This window comes from Spermophilus citellus (genome assembly GCF_964194105.1).
Source record: "Spermophilus citellus genome assembly, chromosome: X".
Taxonomy (NCBI): domain Eukaryota; kingdom Metazoa; phylum Chordata; class Mammalia; order Rodentia; family Sciuridae; genus Spermophilus; species Spermophilus citellus.
This window is the reverse complement of record NC_138190.1, coordinates 120,233,162-120,251,108: the sequence shown is the minus strand read 5'-3', so window position 1 is coordinate 120,251,108 and position 17,947 is coordinate 120,233,162. Positions and strand designations below refer to the sequence as shown.

Sequence of the window (17,947 nt, the reverse complement as noted above, 5' to 3'; positions counted from 1 at the left end):
GGACCATTAAGAGACCATTTTTGTATGAGGGCAGCAGTTTTCTACTCTGGATCCTGCCTTGTCGCCTATAACAACATTCTAAGACATTGTACTTGTTTACACTCTTGGTTTCATTACTTGAGTTGATAACTTGCAAACTATGGGTGGGAATTTGAGTCCAAGTCCCAGTTAACTTTCTAGAAAGGCAAGAGTACAGTGGACACTAAGGAAAATGAAGCAATTAGAGGCAGTGATACAAAATTGGGGATCTTGTCTAACAGCAGAAGTTGGCTGGTTTCTGGTCTCTATTCACATACTCAGTATTTTTAAGGCATTTCCTTTACTCATGACTTTTGGATAACTTTTTGTTCCTTTTGATGATATTTTCTTGAAGTTTGCTATCAAAATTCTTCACTTTTGAGAATTTTGATCCCCTGCCTTCTCTATACACTGCAAAAAGTTATTATAACAATATTTACAATCCAGCATCAATCTCTAACAGGTTATGTTTAAGGAGTTAACAATAAGCACCTTTTGCTAAATGGTTAGAGTTTCCTAGTTCCTGGCCAATTATTTTCTCTCATATTATGATCTACAAGTGGGACTTGCCATTCTATTATTTTGAGAATTTTAAGTCCCTGGCTTTCCTGAAGCTTTTATAAAATTGCCTGCATATATTTTTATCACCCAAAAGCTATTTGGTAATAGTGGAAAAGGGAAAGAGTGGGGGTAACATGCAGACAGATTTTAGGAGAGAGCTTCTGGTTAACAGGTGGAATTTCTTGCCTCCCATTTCCTTTTTTTCCCCAGGATTACAGTATTAGTGATGGCCATCCACAATCTGCTATGTAGGAAATTGAGAGACCCTGGTTTCCCCAAATGGTAAAAAAACCTATTAGAGAAATGAAAAATTGTGCTCCATTTATATAATATGAATCAAAATGCATTCTGCTGTCATAACAAATTAGAACAAATAAAGAAATAAATTAAAAATAAATAATACTCTAAAAGTATTTTTAGGAGAAAAAACCTAATGAAGCAGAGCTAGTCTTTCAACAGCCAGAGCCAAGCAGTAAAAGAGGAAAGACATGGAGTTGCAAAGGGTAGGGAACAGTAGAGGAAGAATAGAGACAGTAGTCTGTAGTCTGTGTCTGCCAGCTGTCATATTATTCTCCATAGCCAGCTACCTCAGATTCTACTCCTGAAGGTGCCTCTTACTGGTCCCCCTATCATGTGGCCTTTTCCAGAATGTTACAATATCATTCCTTCTCTCTGACAGAAACACCCATGAAGAAGATATAGTTGCCTCAGCCAATAGTCTCTAATCATTTCTATAAGGTCTTCTCATGTCAGACATATTTTAACTGCCACTCAGGTTTCCATTATCTGTTATCCTACCACAACTCCCCCATCCAGGCCCTGTCTCATCTACACTATTTCAATATATCTTATGCTCTACCACATCATGCTGTTTTAAATCTTGGTATCTTTGTATGTTTTCCTTTTCTAGAAAGTGCTCCTACTTTATCACTTATAATTCCAGGAATTTCTATTGAAACTTCCTTCTTCAAGTACCCTTCTTGCTTTCTTTTTTTTTAAGAGAGAGAGAGAGAGAGAGAGAGAGAGAGAGAGAGAGAGAGAGAGAGAGAATTTTTAATATTTATTTTATTTTTTAATTCTCGGCAGACACAACAACTTTGTTGGTATGTGGTGCTGAGGATCGAACCCGGGCCGCACGCATGCCAGGCGAGCGCGCTACCGCTTGAGCCACATCCCCAGCCCCTTTCTTGCTTTCTATTAAGGATATTTTGAGTGAAAAATCATACATTTATAAAGTACAGTGTGATGTTTTGATACATGTGTACAATGTAGAATGATTAAATCAAGCTAATTAATATTTACCACCTCATTTACCTATTAATTTTATGGAGAGACATTTGAAATTTATTCTTTGAAAGAGACAATATATGATTATTGACTATAGTCACTCCACTTGTCAATAGACCACAAAACCTATTTTTCTTGTCTGAAACATTGTACCCATTTCTTCCCTTCCCATCCATACTAGCTTCTGGTAACTATCATTCTACTCCCTACTTCTATAAGTTCAACTTTTTAGATTCCACCTATGTGAGATCACACAGTATTTGTCTTTCTGTGCCTGGATTATTTCACGTAGCATTATGTCTTCTAGATTTGTGCATGCTATCACAAATGACAGGATTCCCCTCTTTTAAAGGCTGAACATTCACACATTACATTTTCTTTTTCCATTTGCCCACCAATGGACACTTAGATTGATATCATGCTTGGTTATTGTCAATAAAGCTGCAATGAATGTGGTTATGCTGTATCCCTTTAATATATTGGTTTAATCTCCTTTGGATATACAGATGGTCCCCAACTCAATGATAGTTAGACTTAAATATTTTTTTTATCTTTACAACAATGCAAAAAGTGATATGCATTCAGTAGAAACCATATTCACAATTTTGAAGTTTGATCTTTACGTGGACTAGCAATATGCAGTATGATACTCTCTCATAGTGCTAGGCAGTGACAGTAAGCTGCATCTCCCAATCAACCACATGATCATGAGGGGAAAATACTCATATGTATAGTAAATTGTGTTGCTAAGCTATAATGTTTGGTAGGTTAGGGGTATTAAATGCATTTTCAACTTATATCATATTTTCAACTTAGGGTGGGTTTATTGGGATGTAACCCCATTGTAAGTCAAAGAGCATCTGTGTATATAGAAGTGGAAATACTGGATCATATGATAATTTTATTTTTAGATTATTTGAGGAAACTCCATATTGTTTTCCATAATGGATGTACTATTTTACATTTCTACTAACAATGTATAACAGTTCTCTTTTCTCTGCATTTTCACCAACATTTTCAATTAGTAAGATAATGGCTAAGAATTGTCCAATATCAAATTTATCTTTATATCTTCTACCAAAAGTTGTGTTCCTTTCTTTTAAGCCATGATCACATAGCCCTTCTACATTTTGATTATTGCTATGTACTGTTGTCTTGTTTATTATTGTATGCCTTCTCATGCCTTTTGTTCAATAAGTATATTTGTATACCCAATAATGTTATTGCTAAGTGACTCCAAGTTTCAAAGTTCCCTGTTGTGCTAAGTGACATTTTTGTTAAGGCCATTTTATTATTTCACAGGGATTTTCATAATTAAAGGTGATGTTTAGATATTCAATGACTTTTGTGTGCTTAGACTACACTTATCAAATTCAAATTCTGCTTGAATTTCACAAATTCTATTTGGTTGAAATCAATTGGCTAATTACCACAGTGGTATCCTTTTCTTTAGCTGTGCCAGTAAACTTTGTGTGTAGAGGGAAAGTATTAAGCAGAGATAGACTGCTGTCAATCCTACTGCTCATAGATAGGTGGATCAAAACTCTGATTTTTCTCTTTCTACATACTAAATAGTTATACTTTTTTGTGGTGCTGGAGATGAGACCCAGGGCCTTGCTCATGCTAGGAAAATGCTCTACCACTGCGTATGTCCCTCAGCCCCAACATTTATACATTTGGTTATTTGATTCTCTGTAACAATGGCAACGTTTGTTGGAAATATGGGTGTAATTTCCAGAAGGGATTACTTTGAGAGGGAAACTACTCATTTGGATTTTTCCATACTTCATCAACTGTATTACTTCTCAATCACATCATATCTGTTTGATCTAGTGCACTGTTGCTTACAATAAAACCAACCGTGACCTTCATGCCTGAATAGTTCATGCAGGGCCTTGTAAACTACCCTTGGATAATTCTCCAAGGCCATATTTCACACAGAAAATGAACAACTGACATCCAAACATAGATTGTCCCTGATTTGAGAATAGGCAGACAACTCAGACTTTGAAAGATTCAAATGACTTTGGTTTTATCCTATCTTCCTTGATTTATATACGCTGCAATTTATTTCCCTTCCGGTAATGTGGATAATCAAGAGTTGGAAATAAATATATTCAAGGCTCACTTGTAGAGCACTTATTTTCAAGATGTTATGTGGAGATTTCATTCATATAGTGCTATTCTTAGGATGCATTTTGTACATAGAGGAAAACAGACAAGATAAGTTGGGTGACTTTCATTGAGTTGATAGATGATGGGTGAGGAATAGAAAGGTGGTTTGCCTACAGGAAAGATAAAAGCAGTAGAATGAGGGCTGGAAGGCTGCCAAAGACAACTATTTCACAATTTGGATGAAGGCTGGCTCTGCCTTTAGTGCTGTTTGAATTGTTCATCTGGGTGATGCTTCAATATGGAAATGCATAGTAATTATGGTGACTCAAGTTATCAGATTTTTAAATGAAAGACACAAGTCTTTTTCTAGAAAGCATGTCCATCCTCCAGGGAGGGCATAATGTATAGAGTGAAAGATTACAACATACAAATTAGCACTTGATTACAGGTTCCTTATATTGTTCACTAACTGTTCCATCCTCTAATCCAATCAAGGACCATACTTTAAAATCTTCTAAGTGCCAGCTGTTGGTGTAATGGTGAGCCCTATCAAACTTGGTCACCGCCCTCATGGCAATTCAGTCTATTTGGAATGTTTTGTATGAATAAACAACTAATTATAACTTCATTTAAGTGCTATTAGAGGAGAAATAGCCTCTATTCATTTTTTTACTATCAGTTTTATTGAGATATCGTTTATATGCCATAAACTTCATCCATTTGACACTGATCTTTTTTTTTTTTTGGTATCAGGGATTGAACTCAGGGGCACTTGACCACTGAGCCACATCCCCAGCCCTATTGTGTATCTTATTTATAGACAAGGTCTCACTGAGTTGCTTCGTGCCTCCTGTTGGCAAGGCTGGCTTTGAACTCACGATTCTCCTGTCTCAGACTTCTAAGCCATTGGGATTATAGTTGTGCACCATTGCACCCAGCCACATCGATTTGTTTTTAAAGCATAAATTGGATCCTGTGATTTTCTTGCTTGAAATTCTTCAATGGCTTTCCAATGTTGTTGAAAAAGCTAAAACTCTTTAACTTGGCCTAATAAAGCCTTATATATCTGTCCTGTCTCTGTTATAACCAAAATTGTCTTCTGATAGAAGGTATCAAGCTCTCTTCTGCCTCAGGACCTTGGCATGTGATATTCCTCATGCACAAACTTGCCCTGATTCCCTTTCTCCATGTAGCTGCATCTTTCTTACCTTTTTGATCATTATTTTGAAATCACCTTTTCTAAAAGACCTTCTATGGCCACACGATGCAGAGCACTGAACCCCCACACTACATTCTCTTCATTCCCAGTCTATCCCCATGCCAATTACCATAAGCTGTGCAAGTCTGGCCTGACTAATATAAGTTTCTCAGGGACACTATACTTTGTCTACCTTGCAGTGGAGTGAACAAAGTTTTTGGTATATAAGCAATATATAGGGGGGAAAAAACCTCATTGTAAAGAACTTTTAAGTAGTGTGCATATGAAAATTGGTGCTGATTCACTGTTACCAGTTTGAGATGATATGAGGAAACAATTTGAGAGTAAGTCTTTATCATCCTTTATAGGAGTTTGACATGGTAATATCATAGCCATTGAATGCAATACTAAAAAGATTTTCTTCTTTATTTTGTGTATTTAGTTTTTTAAGTAATTTATTTTTGGTGAAGTTTTATTGGTCCATGAAGATTTTTTTGGGGAAAAAACCTATCCATCTTCATAAATAGTTTAAAAAGCACTGTTTCAAAGGACATGATCTACAAGCCTTGGGGAGAAGATGGAATTATTTTAATACATCTTGTTAGAACACTGGGCAGGAAGTGATCTTTCCTTGTTAATTTCAGGCAGGAGGAAGAGGTAAGGGTAGGATAGAAAGGGAGGAGATGGGGTATGGGGGGAGAGAAGAGGAAAGTATTGGTTTACTATAATGGAGGAATTTTGGGAGAGGGAGAATGAATATTTCAAAGTTGGCTACTTAAAACTGACAAGTGCTTGTGGCATTCTAAATGCATGGTTAGAAGTTGGATTCCTGCCCAATCCTCGCATTGTCATCACATTCCCTTGGTATTCTGCTTACCCTATCTTCATTTGGAGAAGAAATTGAATCCTGAGCCACCAGAGAGGTTGTGTACCCAAGGGAGATTGCTAGGTTCCCTGACACTGGAGACCAGTGGGAGTGTTTTCCCTCAAAGCCCACCACCCTTGCCTGCAAAACTCATTGCTCCACCCCAATGAACTCTGTGTCACCATGCCATCTGCTGTGATGTCAGTGATCACAACATGTGACTTTGAGCATTTTAATTTTTATTTAGAACATTGAAAATGGGAGAACAAAGGAAGGGAAGGTAGTGAACAGAACAAGAAGATCTGGAAGGGGAAGAGAACAGAAGGGAATAGTTGTTATTGGCAAGCAAAACAGCATGACTCAATCTCATTCAATTTTATTTTCTCTCTAAACACAGGCCCTTCTTTGTTCAGGTACATTCTGAGAACTTGTAAGCCTCAGAGAAAAATTCATTTCTTCAAGCTTAGGTTATTTCAAGCTTAGGCTATCTCTTTGGGTTGCATTTTATGTGGAATGCTTTTGTCTTAGTAAAATTTGATGAAAAAAAAAAAGGTTTCATGATATCATCTAGTATCCCACTATTATTTCCTGGCATACTAATAATGTGAATGAGGTGGATGGTGAGGGAAGAGAGAAGAGAGAGAAAGAAAAACGAGTGAGATAAGATAGAGATTGTTTGTTCATGTATGTATGCACACACTCATGAATATGGGGGAGAGAATGAGAAGAAGAGGGAAGGTAGCAGACAGAAGGTAGTTATGGCAATGCAATTGATGCCAGTTGACATTCATTTCGTGTTGGACAGCTTTCAAACCCAGATTCACAAAACTGTCCTTGTTTTTAAAACCCATTTATCTCTGATCACTTCACTCTCATAAATTTATAACTTATGTTTCATTAATTTACAACTTATGTTTCATTAATTTACAGTCATGTCTTTACAAATACTCTTACATGACCTTTGTAGGGCGGGCCTCTTGTCTTATTAAGATGCTTAGGTGGGTCAAACGGGAAGAGCAAGGTGCTCTACCAAGTATCTAACCAACTTGAATTGGTAAACCTAGCTTGGCAATGGATTATTTATGAGACTTGAGGCAAGTATCTTTTCTGAGTCCACTTCCTGATCTGGAAATGGCTTGGGGATATGGGTAGGCAAGAAGTCTCTCCTCACGGAAATTCTCAGATAATCAAATGAGAAATCAGAAGAAAACAGCTAGCACAGCAGGGAGTAGTCTAATATTTGTCATCTTCTCTTTTCTCTCTGAGCAGGAACACAATGACCAGCGTGATTCCCTGCTCCTGTTGCTCTCTACAGCCGACAGCTGACATTACCTAACTTCTACTTATAGGGGCAACAACTGTCCCCAAGTCTGGGACTGGACTTGGCCTAGGCAGTACTTAACTGGTACAGCACTTAGTGAGCCCTGCTATATAGCTTGTGTTCTTTCATGAGCACCTCAATTGGTTGAATATTTTGGTCTTAAATTTGGGAGTACCAAACATCTGTTGTTAGACCATCTCAACCCACACCCAATTAACCTTTTGTCAACTGCTAGAATGTTTTGATTGATTCTTCAGATCCTAATCTCTGTTTAAAACGTGTACTCACACCCTTCTTGGCTTTTGCCCATCTGGACTGATTTTCCAACTTCAGTCTGCCTTTAGACTTTATATCTCCAAGTATAACAGGGCTCTTGTTTTGCTCCCCTATTTGTATCCTTAGCATTCACCCAGCTGCTGTATCTACACTCTTTATCCTGGCCTACTTTGGTCCAAACTGATCTCCAAGAAGGAAGAAATGTAGAGCCAGAAGGGGCCTTGAAGTGTTTTCTAAACTTTAGTCATGAGTATGCCCCTTTGCACTTTTTAAAATACATTGGTGTAAGGGCTGAGGATGTGGCTCAAGTGGTAGTGCGCTTGCCTGGCATGCACGGGGCAGTGGGTTTGATCCTCAGCACCACATACAAAGATGTTGTGTCCGCCGAAAACTAAAAAATAAATATTAAAAAATTTTCTCTCTCTCTCTCAAAAAAACTTAAAAAAATAAAATACATTGGTGTATCATCTGATTTATAATCTGCTTAATATTTTTCTTTAAACTGGCCACATTTTTAAAACCTAAATATCTGCTTTAGTCTCATTCTAAGGAAAATCACATTTTCTGTGGAATATTATTTTTCTACTATACATTTAATGTAAGCTCAAAACTACTAAGTTAAAAAGAAGTTTTGCCACATGCTACCTATTATCATCTTATGTATAAATAGAACATTTTGAGAACTAGCGATCTGGTTTAACTCTACATTTTAAAAATTAAGAAATAGGTTCAGACAAGTTTGGCTTACCATAAAGTTAGTTAAATGAATTTTTGGGATTCAAACCTGTCTTCTAGCTTCTAGTAAAGTGCTTTTTTAAAAATTTTTTTTAGTTGTTGACAGACCTTTAATTAATTAATTTATTTTATGCGGTGCTGACGATCGAACCCAGTGCCTCACACATGCCAGACAAGTGCTCTACCACTAAGCCCCAGCCCCAGCCCCAGTAAAGTGCTTTTTATGAGGGGCAAGGGGGAGGGAAAAAAGGGAGAGAATTGAACAACAGCAGAGGAGGTAGAGAGGGAAGATGGGAGGGGAGGGGAGGGGAGGGGGGATAGTAGGGGATAGGAAAGGTAGCAGAATACAACAGTCACTAATATGCCATTATGTAAAAATGTGAATATGTAACAGATGTGATTCTGCAATCTGTATTTGGGGTGAAAATGGGAGTTCAAAACCCAATTTGAGTCAAATGTATGAAAGATGATATATCATGAGCTATGTAATGTTTTAAATAATCAATAAAAAAAAATGCCACACTGCCTGCCTCCTTTGCATCTATTCCTAATCTTAGTCTAGGGTTCTGTGTACAGTGATTGAGTTATAAATAATGACATAAAAAATTAAATCATGATATATAACATCCCTGGCAATGGCAGTGTAAATGATCCTAATCCAAGACCTTGACAGGAGAGAAAGAGGCTGCTTGACTGACAGCTTGTGTACATATTGGTCACGTCTGGGATTACAGCAGAGAAACCCCACTGCCTTAGAGTCCTGGAAGAGAAAACAACAATTAATTATAGAACAAACCCTAAAAAGAAAAGACATCACCAACTGATATGAAGTTTGTAAGAGACTTACTTGCTCTATTCTGGCCTGACCAGATCACATCTCTGGCCTGTGGTCCTGGTAGAATCTTTTTTCTCTTCCAGGGATTTCAGCAAGTTAGAGTTTTGAAGTTTGTTGTCTGCTCTGAAATTTACACCCAGACTTCTCGAAGGCCTTTGTTGAAGCATTCATGGAATATCCAAGTCTTCTCATTTAGGATACTACTAGGGAAGGTCCATGTAAAAGAACATAGAAGTCTTTGCCAGATAGATGGAGCTCACTATCAAAGGGGACACTGGAGCTATGGTAAGATGATTCTAGGAAGCTTATTTAGGCAGTGTGAGTGTTCTTGAATTTGTACTTGTAGAAGAAAGGAGTGGCTCTGTGCTGTTGTAACACCAAGACTCAGATTAGAATTTGCTCCCCTGTATATATATTCATCCTCAGCTTTCACCCAGCTGGCTCATCTTGAAAGGCCAGATGGCTCATCTTGAAAGGAAACATCTTCTTAGCTCTACTTCCCTTTTTGACCATCCAAATGACTTTTAAATAGTTTTTGGTTTACTCTGTATGTGTATATCTTCGCTGGAGGTGTTTGGGGTATTTTTATCTGCTTAAAAAATCTGGAAACCATGGTAGGGATGGCCTGTCCCATTATTATTATCAGAGACGAGCAGCAGTTCCTATCTCTATTGCCCAAATGCAATTTGATATAGCGTACAGGGACTTATGGAAATACATGGCTGAGTTCAAATGAAAAGAAGGTCACTAGAGGAAGAGAAGTGTGATAAATGAGTTCATGTTTTCATTACTCAGACTGACATGATACTATACATTACTTTCTTTCTGAAGGAACAGATTTTGCTTGTTCTTGTAGTAGGCATCCCCCCAAGGTCTCGTAATTCTAAATTGTGTGTTCAGGATTCACTTTGCCACTCTTTTCCTCACCCTCATCCTAGCAATTCTCTTTTATAGATCTATTACTCTGCAAGCTTTCATTTCTACTAGTTTTGAATCTCAAAGTTGAAACCAAAGCCCATCTAAAGGATTGTCAGTAGGAATAAGGAGGTCCCATTGGCACTCTAGAATGGAAAAGGTTTTTATAGGTCATCTGGTCATTTTAGGCTGATTGAGACAACCATTGATGTGCATGGCTCAGATCTTTCTTCTGATAGATCCTGCCTCAAGGAGTTAGCTGACAGTCTCCAGCTTCAGGTGCCTTCAGGACTGGCCTTAACTTTCAAGTGGAAGATGTATGTTTCCTGGGCAGCTGCCAGTCAATGACCAAGCAAAGTGGGGATGCAATGGCTTGCTCTTTGGGGCAATTTAGGCCTCTTCTATGTCCAGTCTTTGCGTCAGAGCTCTCTCTCAGTTGTGGTGGCCACAACTTTATCAGAGCTACACCATAGTCTGAAGTTCTTCCTATAAGTCTAAAACTCTTTTGTCTTTAACAAATAATATTCCTAATGATTGTCTTGCACTTCTAATTATGTTTTAGCATCTGCTTCCAATGGACCCATTCAACACATGAACAAACTCCTTCTACTCTTACCTCCACTTCCACAGTAATGGAACCTAGGTCTATAGGGGTGAAGTGGCTTACCCAGGATCCCATAGCCAGGTAGTAGCAAATTCAGTTTGACAATCCAAACATTCTGACTCCTAGTCCAATGTTTTTTTTTTTTTTTCCTAAAACTTCAGTCAACCATGTACAACCACAACCACTTTTTACAAAAGTATGCCAAAATCAGATTTGGATGTACTTCTTTATCAATCACCCATGCAATTGTTTACTTGAACAATATTATAAAACAATATTTAAAAAAAACTATTTAACTTTTATTAAATCTCTACTTTAGCCCTGTGTGAGGTAATAATCTATGATTTAAAAAAATTTGATGCACTAGTTTTATAGTTTTTTAAAAATATCTTCTCAGTTGTCAATGGACCTTTATTTTATTTATATGTGGTGCTGAGAATCGAACCCAGTGCCTTACACATGTGAAGCAAGTGCTTTACCAGCGAGCTACAGCCCTGGCCCGCATTTTATGGTTTTCTTATACCTATTAAGATACATTACTATTAAAATAAAAGTTTGTATGCATGCTACCTAAAGCCACCTTATGTATTGTCAGTGATAGGTAAACTTCACATTTTCAAACACTATACTATATATCTCTCTGCTTTCTTAGGACATATAAGACTGAGAAAAAGGAAAGGGGAGAGTGGTGAAGGAAGGGAGAGAGGAAGTAGAATAGAATATTTATTGGTCAGGAATAAAAAGTCATCAGCTGTCTCAGATGCCTTGTTGTGACATCATATTTTCTGCCAATCCCTTTTCGACTATCCATTGAATCAAAACATCTTTACTTATCAGTTGCCTAAAAACCAAATTGAATATATTTAGATACGAACAACGAATCAAGATTTATCTTAAATGAGTCAATGCATTTATTCCCAAAATGGACTGAAATGCTCACTTTGAGCAAACTATTAGAGAAAATGTACATAAGATTTGAAAGCAGTATCTCTAATCTTCATTTTATAAAGTGCTTGAATATAAGTACATTTTAAGAAAGAGGTTTAAATAACATTTCCTTTCTCATTTAAAAATATTCATTATTAAAACCAAACAAGATATTTTCTTTAAGAAATCTAAGAATATAATTACAACAATCTTTCACCTTTGTTGCTATTCTTTTGATTTAAGAGCTTTATAATGATCATGAATCTGTTGTGCTAATGAAACAAAATTGGAGTTAGAATTCATGCTATGTAATAATTTAATAAACTCTTAGTATTGTAATGATAATTTAACATTCCCCTTTCATTCCATGGAGATACTATTATTCAGAACCTCTGCCAAACAGATATTACTAATTTAGAAGCCATTTTGCTACTTCCTAAACAAGCTGGCCTTTCAAATAAAGAAGGGTATGAAATAACCTTAATGAAATACGAGCTTCTAAAATGTCACAAATTTTAAAGGCATGGGAAGTTTGAAGGTAAAAATTCAAGTTGCCTTTTGTGTCAGTGGACAGGTGCCTATAACATTTTCACAGGGTCCTTAAAGTACCATGTTGAAACATACTCTGGCATCTGGTTTGAGAGATTTGGTAGTCTGCCTCTTGAAGGATAAATGTAGAACTGATATGCACATACACTTGAATCGATGGGGAGTCTGTTTTCTATGTGATCTGTCTTTTGGTTTACATTTCAAACATGAATAAAATAGTTTACATTTCAAATCCAAATTGAATTTAAAAATAATAATGGAGAAAGCCTATCAAATTATTTTGTAAATAAGGAAACAGTATAATTTTACAGTCAAAGTCAGCATAATTAAAAACAAGGCTATTGCATTCAGGTTTTGGTATTTAGTGAACTCAATTCTCCAAGCTTCTAGAGAACACATTAGGTACTTCATATATTTCCTTTTTGGGTGATTACAGATGACACAAACTAAATAAAATATATTGCCCAGAGACACTTAAACTCTCGCTTGTTCTTACCAGGTTAGCAAGCATGTAGTGATACCCTCTTGAATGTTTCCCAAGGATCACAACCTGCAGAAAGAAGAAATGAGAAATGTTATTTATTCAAGAAGGGCATTTTCTTTTGTACAATCAGTGGGATGGCTAGAACAAATGCTTTTAAATGCTCAACCAAGTGTTATGTCTTTTTTTATACAGTAAAATCACAGTTAATTGGACCAGGTTTCTTTTTGTTGCTTTTCACTTTCAGCCAAATAAAATAGCAAGAATTGCCAACATCAAATTTAAAATGTCAAAACAAGGGGAAAAAAACCCTCTAAACTTCCAGGTCAGTAGAATCATTGTCACTTAAAATAAATGGCAAAAGCAATGAAGCTGATGCTCCCCCCACCCCACCCATGAACTAGATTTCTGTATTTAGCTGTTCAGATGGAAAATGAGCTGAACTTTGCATACAAATTAGAAAATAGAATGTACAGTACATTTTTTTTTTTTGTTATCTGGAATGCTTAGGGAATAGAACACTCAAAGAACGGGGTTAATGGGATTTTCAGGTTAACAGAGGTTGCTTTTGCTTATTGAAAACTTTTAAAAAGGTTGCCTTCCTTTATTCTGCCTTAATATGAAAGACTTGTGACCATCTGTACAGCTTTTAGTGCTGCTCAAAATGCCTTAGGGCAGTCAGGGGGGTTTTCCCTCAGGGGATATTTGGTGATGCCTGGAGACATTTTTGATTGTCACAACTGGGAAGTATGCTACCAGCATCTAGTGTGTTAGATGATGATGATGTTAGGCATCCCTCAAGGCTCAGAACAGTGCCCAAGAATTATGTGGCCAAAAAATGTCACTAGGGCTGAGGCTGAGAAAGCATTCATCAGAATCATTATTCTTATCATAAGTGTCGTGAATAATACTGTAATAATAGTAAACCTTACAGTTTGCAAAGTACATTTTATCACCTCATTTATCACCTAAATATTTTCCAGTCATATATATTGGTTGAAAGCTTTTAACTGCATACTTGATATAATTATATTTCCTTGTAACAAAATACAACTAAGTTCTGGTTAATTAAGGATTTCATAATATATTTTAGTGAGTATTGACTATGTGTAAGGTACTATACTAGATTCAGATAGTGGAAACAGGGAGGGAAATAATTTAATATAGAGTTAAAAGACACAACCAGAGGTAGGACGATATTCTGTACTGGCCTTGAAGCAAATACAATTTTAGGAGCTCTTTTTAAAAAATGAGACACAAATATGAATACAGTATTTTAAACAAGGCCTTGGAAAGAAGTTGTGCAAGTACAGGGTCGTTAAGCTTAAGTTTCATAATAAATCCCTCTCTGGATGCTGCTGTCAAAGGATTTAAAAACAACTTGGGCAGCCATCAGATCATGCGTATCAAATCAGAACTATATATGTAAGGCTGTGATAATCATAAATACAATTTCCCTTATTTGAGTGTCTAGTTCATGTCAGATACTGTACTAGGTGCTATATATGTATTTAATCTCTAGAACAATTTAACAGTCTCATTTTATAGATAAAGAATCTCAGCCCAAAGAGTCTAAGTAATTTTCCCAATGCCATATAGCTGGGAAGTGGTAAAACTGGAAATATAACCTAGGTCTCTGCCTCTAGAACTCCTATTCTGGGAAGTACAGTCAGAGGCTCCTTATCTATGTGTTCTGCATCTGAAGATTTAGCCAACCACCAATTGCAAATAAAATTTGATTTGGAAAAAAATTGCATCTGTACTGAACATGCCTTATTCTTATTTCACTAAGAAATAAAATAGAACATCTATTTCTATCACATTTACATTGTATTAGGTATTATAAGTAATCTAGAGATGATTTAAAATATACAAGAAGATGTACCTAGGTTCTATGCAAATATTGAACATTTTATAAAAGGGACTTGAGCATCTTCATATTTTGGTAGCTGCAGGGGCAGGAGATGTCCTGGAACCAATCTTGTACAGTATGACTGTACATCACATGGTTTCTAAATACAGATGGTCCCGACTTATAATAGTTTAAATTATGATTTTTTGACTTTACAATGGTGTGAAAGCAATATCCATTCAGTGGAAACTATACTTGAACTCATGTTAGCCGTGTGTTAACCAGTGAGTACCCATATATCCATTCTGTTTTCCACTTTCAGTATTCAACAAATTACATGAGATACTCAACACTTTGTTATAAAATAGGTTTTCTATTAGATGACTTTTGCTCACTTCTAGGTTAATATAAGTGTTCTGAGCATGCTTAAGTTAGGTTGGGATAAGCTATGATATTTGATAGATCAGGTGTATCAAATGCATTTCAACATTTTCAACTGATAATGGGCTTATTAGGATGTGGCCCATCATAAGTAGAGGTGTGTCTGTATGTGCTAAATGTCAAGTGCCAATAACTACTCTAAGTTCTCAGAGAAGAGGAATAAGAGCTGTGTAAGGCCTGAAATGGACAGGGAGGGCCTCATGGAAGAGACAAAGTTTAAGTTGGCCCAGAGAAGTGGAATAATACATTTGAATATCATACTTATCATGCTTGCATGATAAGCACTCAAATCATTTCAAATGGTGAGGGGGAGAGGAGTGAGAGAGAAAGAGAGTGCATGAGAGAGCTGTTTTCTATTAATTTAAAATATGAGCCACATTTCTGACTGATTATTTATGAAGGAAATGAAAGGTTAATGAATGTCTTGAGGAGGTGATTTCTCATGCTGCCATGACACAAAAAGAGCTGTTAGGTATCTTCTGGGATGTATTCTTCAGTGTCTGCTTGTGAGAAACATCCTTGCTGGTGACATTTGTTAACTTTTGGTGGCAAGTTGGGACCATACATTTGTTGAATTTTTAATTCACTGACAACTCTCAACATAATAAAACCAGAGGGTTTTGAGTTCTGCCAGAAAAAAAATGAGCAATATTCCTAAGGACATATGACAAGCTTAGGGAGAATTAAGGAAGAAAGCCCAAAAGGAAAGAGTAAGTCTTTCACCAGAGGCAGAGCTTAGTGTCCCTTTGAGCATAGGGAAGGTAAAAAAGAGCAATGCAGAATGATAGTATGTGAGAAGAGTACTGAATGAGAACCCAGAAGCCCAACCTTGTCATTCACTCACCATTTGATTGTGGATAAATCACTCAACTTTCCTGAGCCTCCAGTTCCTTGTCTGTAATCTGGCCCATCCTTTCTCAGCAGTGTTGCTAGGTTCAATCTAGATAATATCTACTAAAATGTTTGAGATGTAAATGATATAAGTATATGATGTTGTATGAATGTGGGAAGGGATCATTCACTAAGTCATTGCTTTTTCAGGTTCAGGAAAACTTGAAGCTATTAGAATGTCTGTTTAATCAATTCCTAGATGGTGTGCTCAGAACAAATGGACTTATTTGGAGGTAGCTCTTTTACAACTTAGCCTTAAAGTGGAAGAGATGGGAAAGTTATCTAAAGATAGGAACATTTAGGTGTCACAAAGCTGCTGCATTGAAGCCCATAATTAATTCCTCATCCTTGCTTTCAGTGCCTTCTTAACTCTTATTTAACATACAGTTCTTACCAATCTTGTTTTTCTAGTTCACAGTAAATTAAATGCTGCAAACTAGAAGGGGTGTGTATGGAGGCAGGGAGCGATATTAGAAAGAAGTACATTAGTAGCAGAGGAAGTGACAGACTGACTTAAAGGAGATGGAAGGGACAAAAAAAGCAGAAAACATTGTATGATTCTACAATATAATCATGGATGTTTGTTGTGAATGCCTGAATCATCAGGCTATAGTTCATGGTGTTCAGTGATTTCTGCTGAAAAATCTGGAGATACACACACACACACACACACACACACACACACACACATACACACTTTTTTTCAGGGAATGTTTCCATCAGAAATGTTCTTCTGGTACTAAAGAGAGTAAACTTCAGTTATCTTGAAATCTTCTGTATGTGGGGCAGCTATGATCTTACTGATATAAGCTAAGTGAGGCCTCACTTTGAAAAATTGTCATGTTTTGTTCTTGGCCTTCCCTTTTCAAAATTTTTGCTACAGAGTTTGTGGAAATAGAGTGGGATGGGTAGATTGTGTGTAAGATGGTGCACAAAAGAACTCTGTGGTTAATAGGAACAGTTCTTGTTCAGTTAGACCTAAATCTTTATTCTTTCCATCTGTTATTGATGAATAAGGCATAAATTGCACCCTCAGTTATTTAATGACTCTGGTAACCATGAGAATATTCAACTTTGCTTTTACAGTAATTATAATAGCTCTTTCTGAGTTGTTTCAGAACTTTAAGCATAAAATCTGCTTTTACAGTTGACTGTGAAATTTAAGGAAGAAATACCAAGTTCCCAAATCTATATTCTGCATTCACTTTACCTTTGTAAGACTTGTTGGAGATGATAGATGGCTTGCTATGATGGCAGATGTGATACATATAATAACGGGAAATGTGTGAAATGTAGATAAAATTCATTGTTTTAAGGAAATTTATTTTTATCCTCACATATAGCATCTCAAAGAAAAAAAATGCCACAATCCTCATTCACTGAAGCTTACACAGCAGTTCCTTCATGAGAAGAAAAAGCTCGGACGTGCTAACACATTGAACCATGCAGATAGCATCAAATTATTTGTTAAACAAGTCAATGAATCTTAGTCTACCCATTTGGGGGAGACATTCCCTTACTGACCCCCTCATCCACTTCTCTGTGAAATTGAAGGCTAAATAATATTAAGTAGTTAAAAATAATCTATAAAATATTCAGTTGGGTTTTCTATGTAAGAGGTCCTTCCTTTCTCAATTTAATATTTAATCTAGACATTTTCATAATTTTAGGAATTTGAAATGAAATTGCTCCACAAGACTACTTGAGAGAAGCCCACAGATCCTTTGGGAGGAAAAAGCATCTGTTTTTCTGTGCTCACATTTTAGAAAAAAATACGTGTGTGAAGAAGTGTGTATGTATTTTCCCTCCCTTAGATCCATCTGGTATGCAGATTAGGTTATTTGCAGACCTAAGTATCTCCATGTTTGGATTTTCTATATCAGTGCCAAAAAAGAATCTATGTATAAAGATTGATCTTGCTTTGAGTACAGAACATGTCTTGATGTTCACCTCAATTTGTTACTCTTTGATTTATATACCCTGAGAATATTTGGGGGACTAGGAAAGAAGTGTGGGAATGTGGGATTGCTGGTTTTAATTCACTAGGCTTTTCTCCTTTATTGCATGGATATCTTC

General features: G+C 36.5%; 1 protein-coding gene across 1 annotated transcript in view; it reads right to left on the bottom strand.

Moving 5' to 3' along the window:
* GRIA3 (glutamate ionotropic receptor AMPA type subunit 3) overlaps nt 1-17,947 on the bottom strand; it is a 272,552-nt gene that overhangs the window by 98,122 nt on the left and 156,483 nt on the right. The window contains exon 5 of the mRNA XM_081278184.1: nt 12,703-12,756. Coding sequence (XP_081134310.1) covers nt 12,703-12,756 — 54 coding nt within the window. The remainder of the gene's footprint in view (nt 1-12,702; nt 12,757-17,947) is intronic.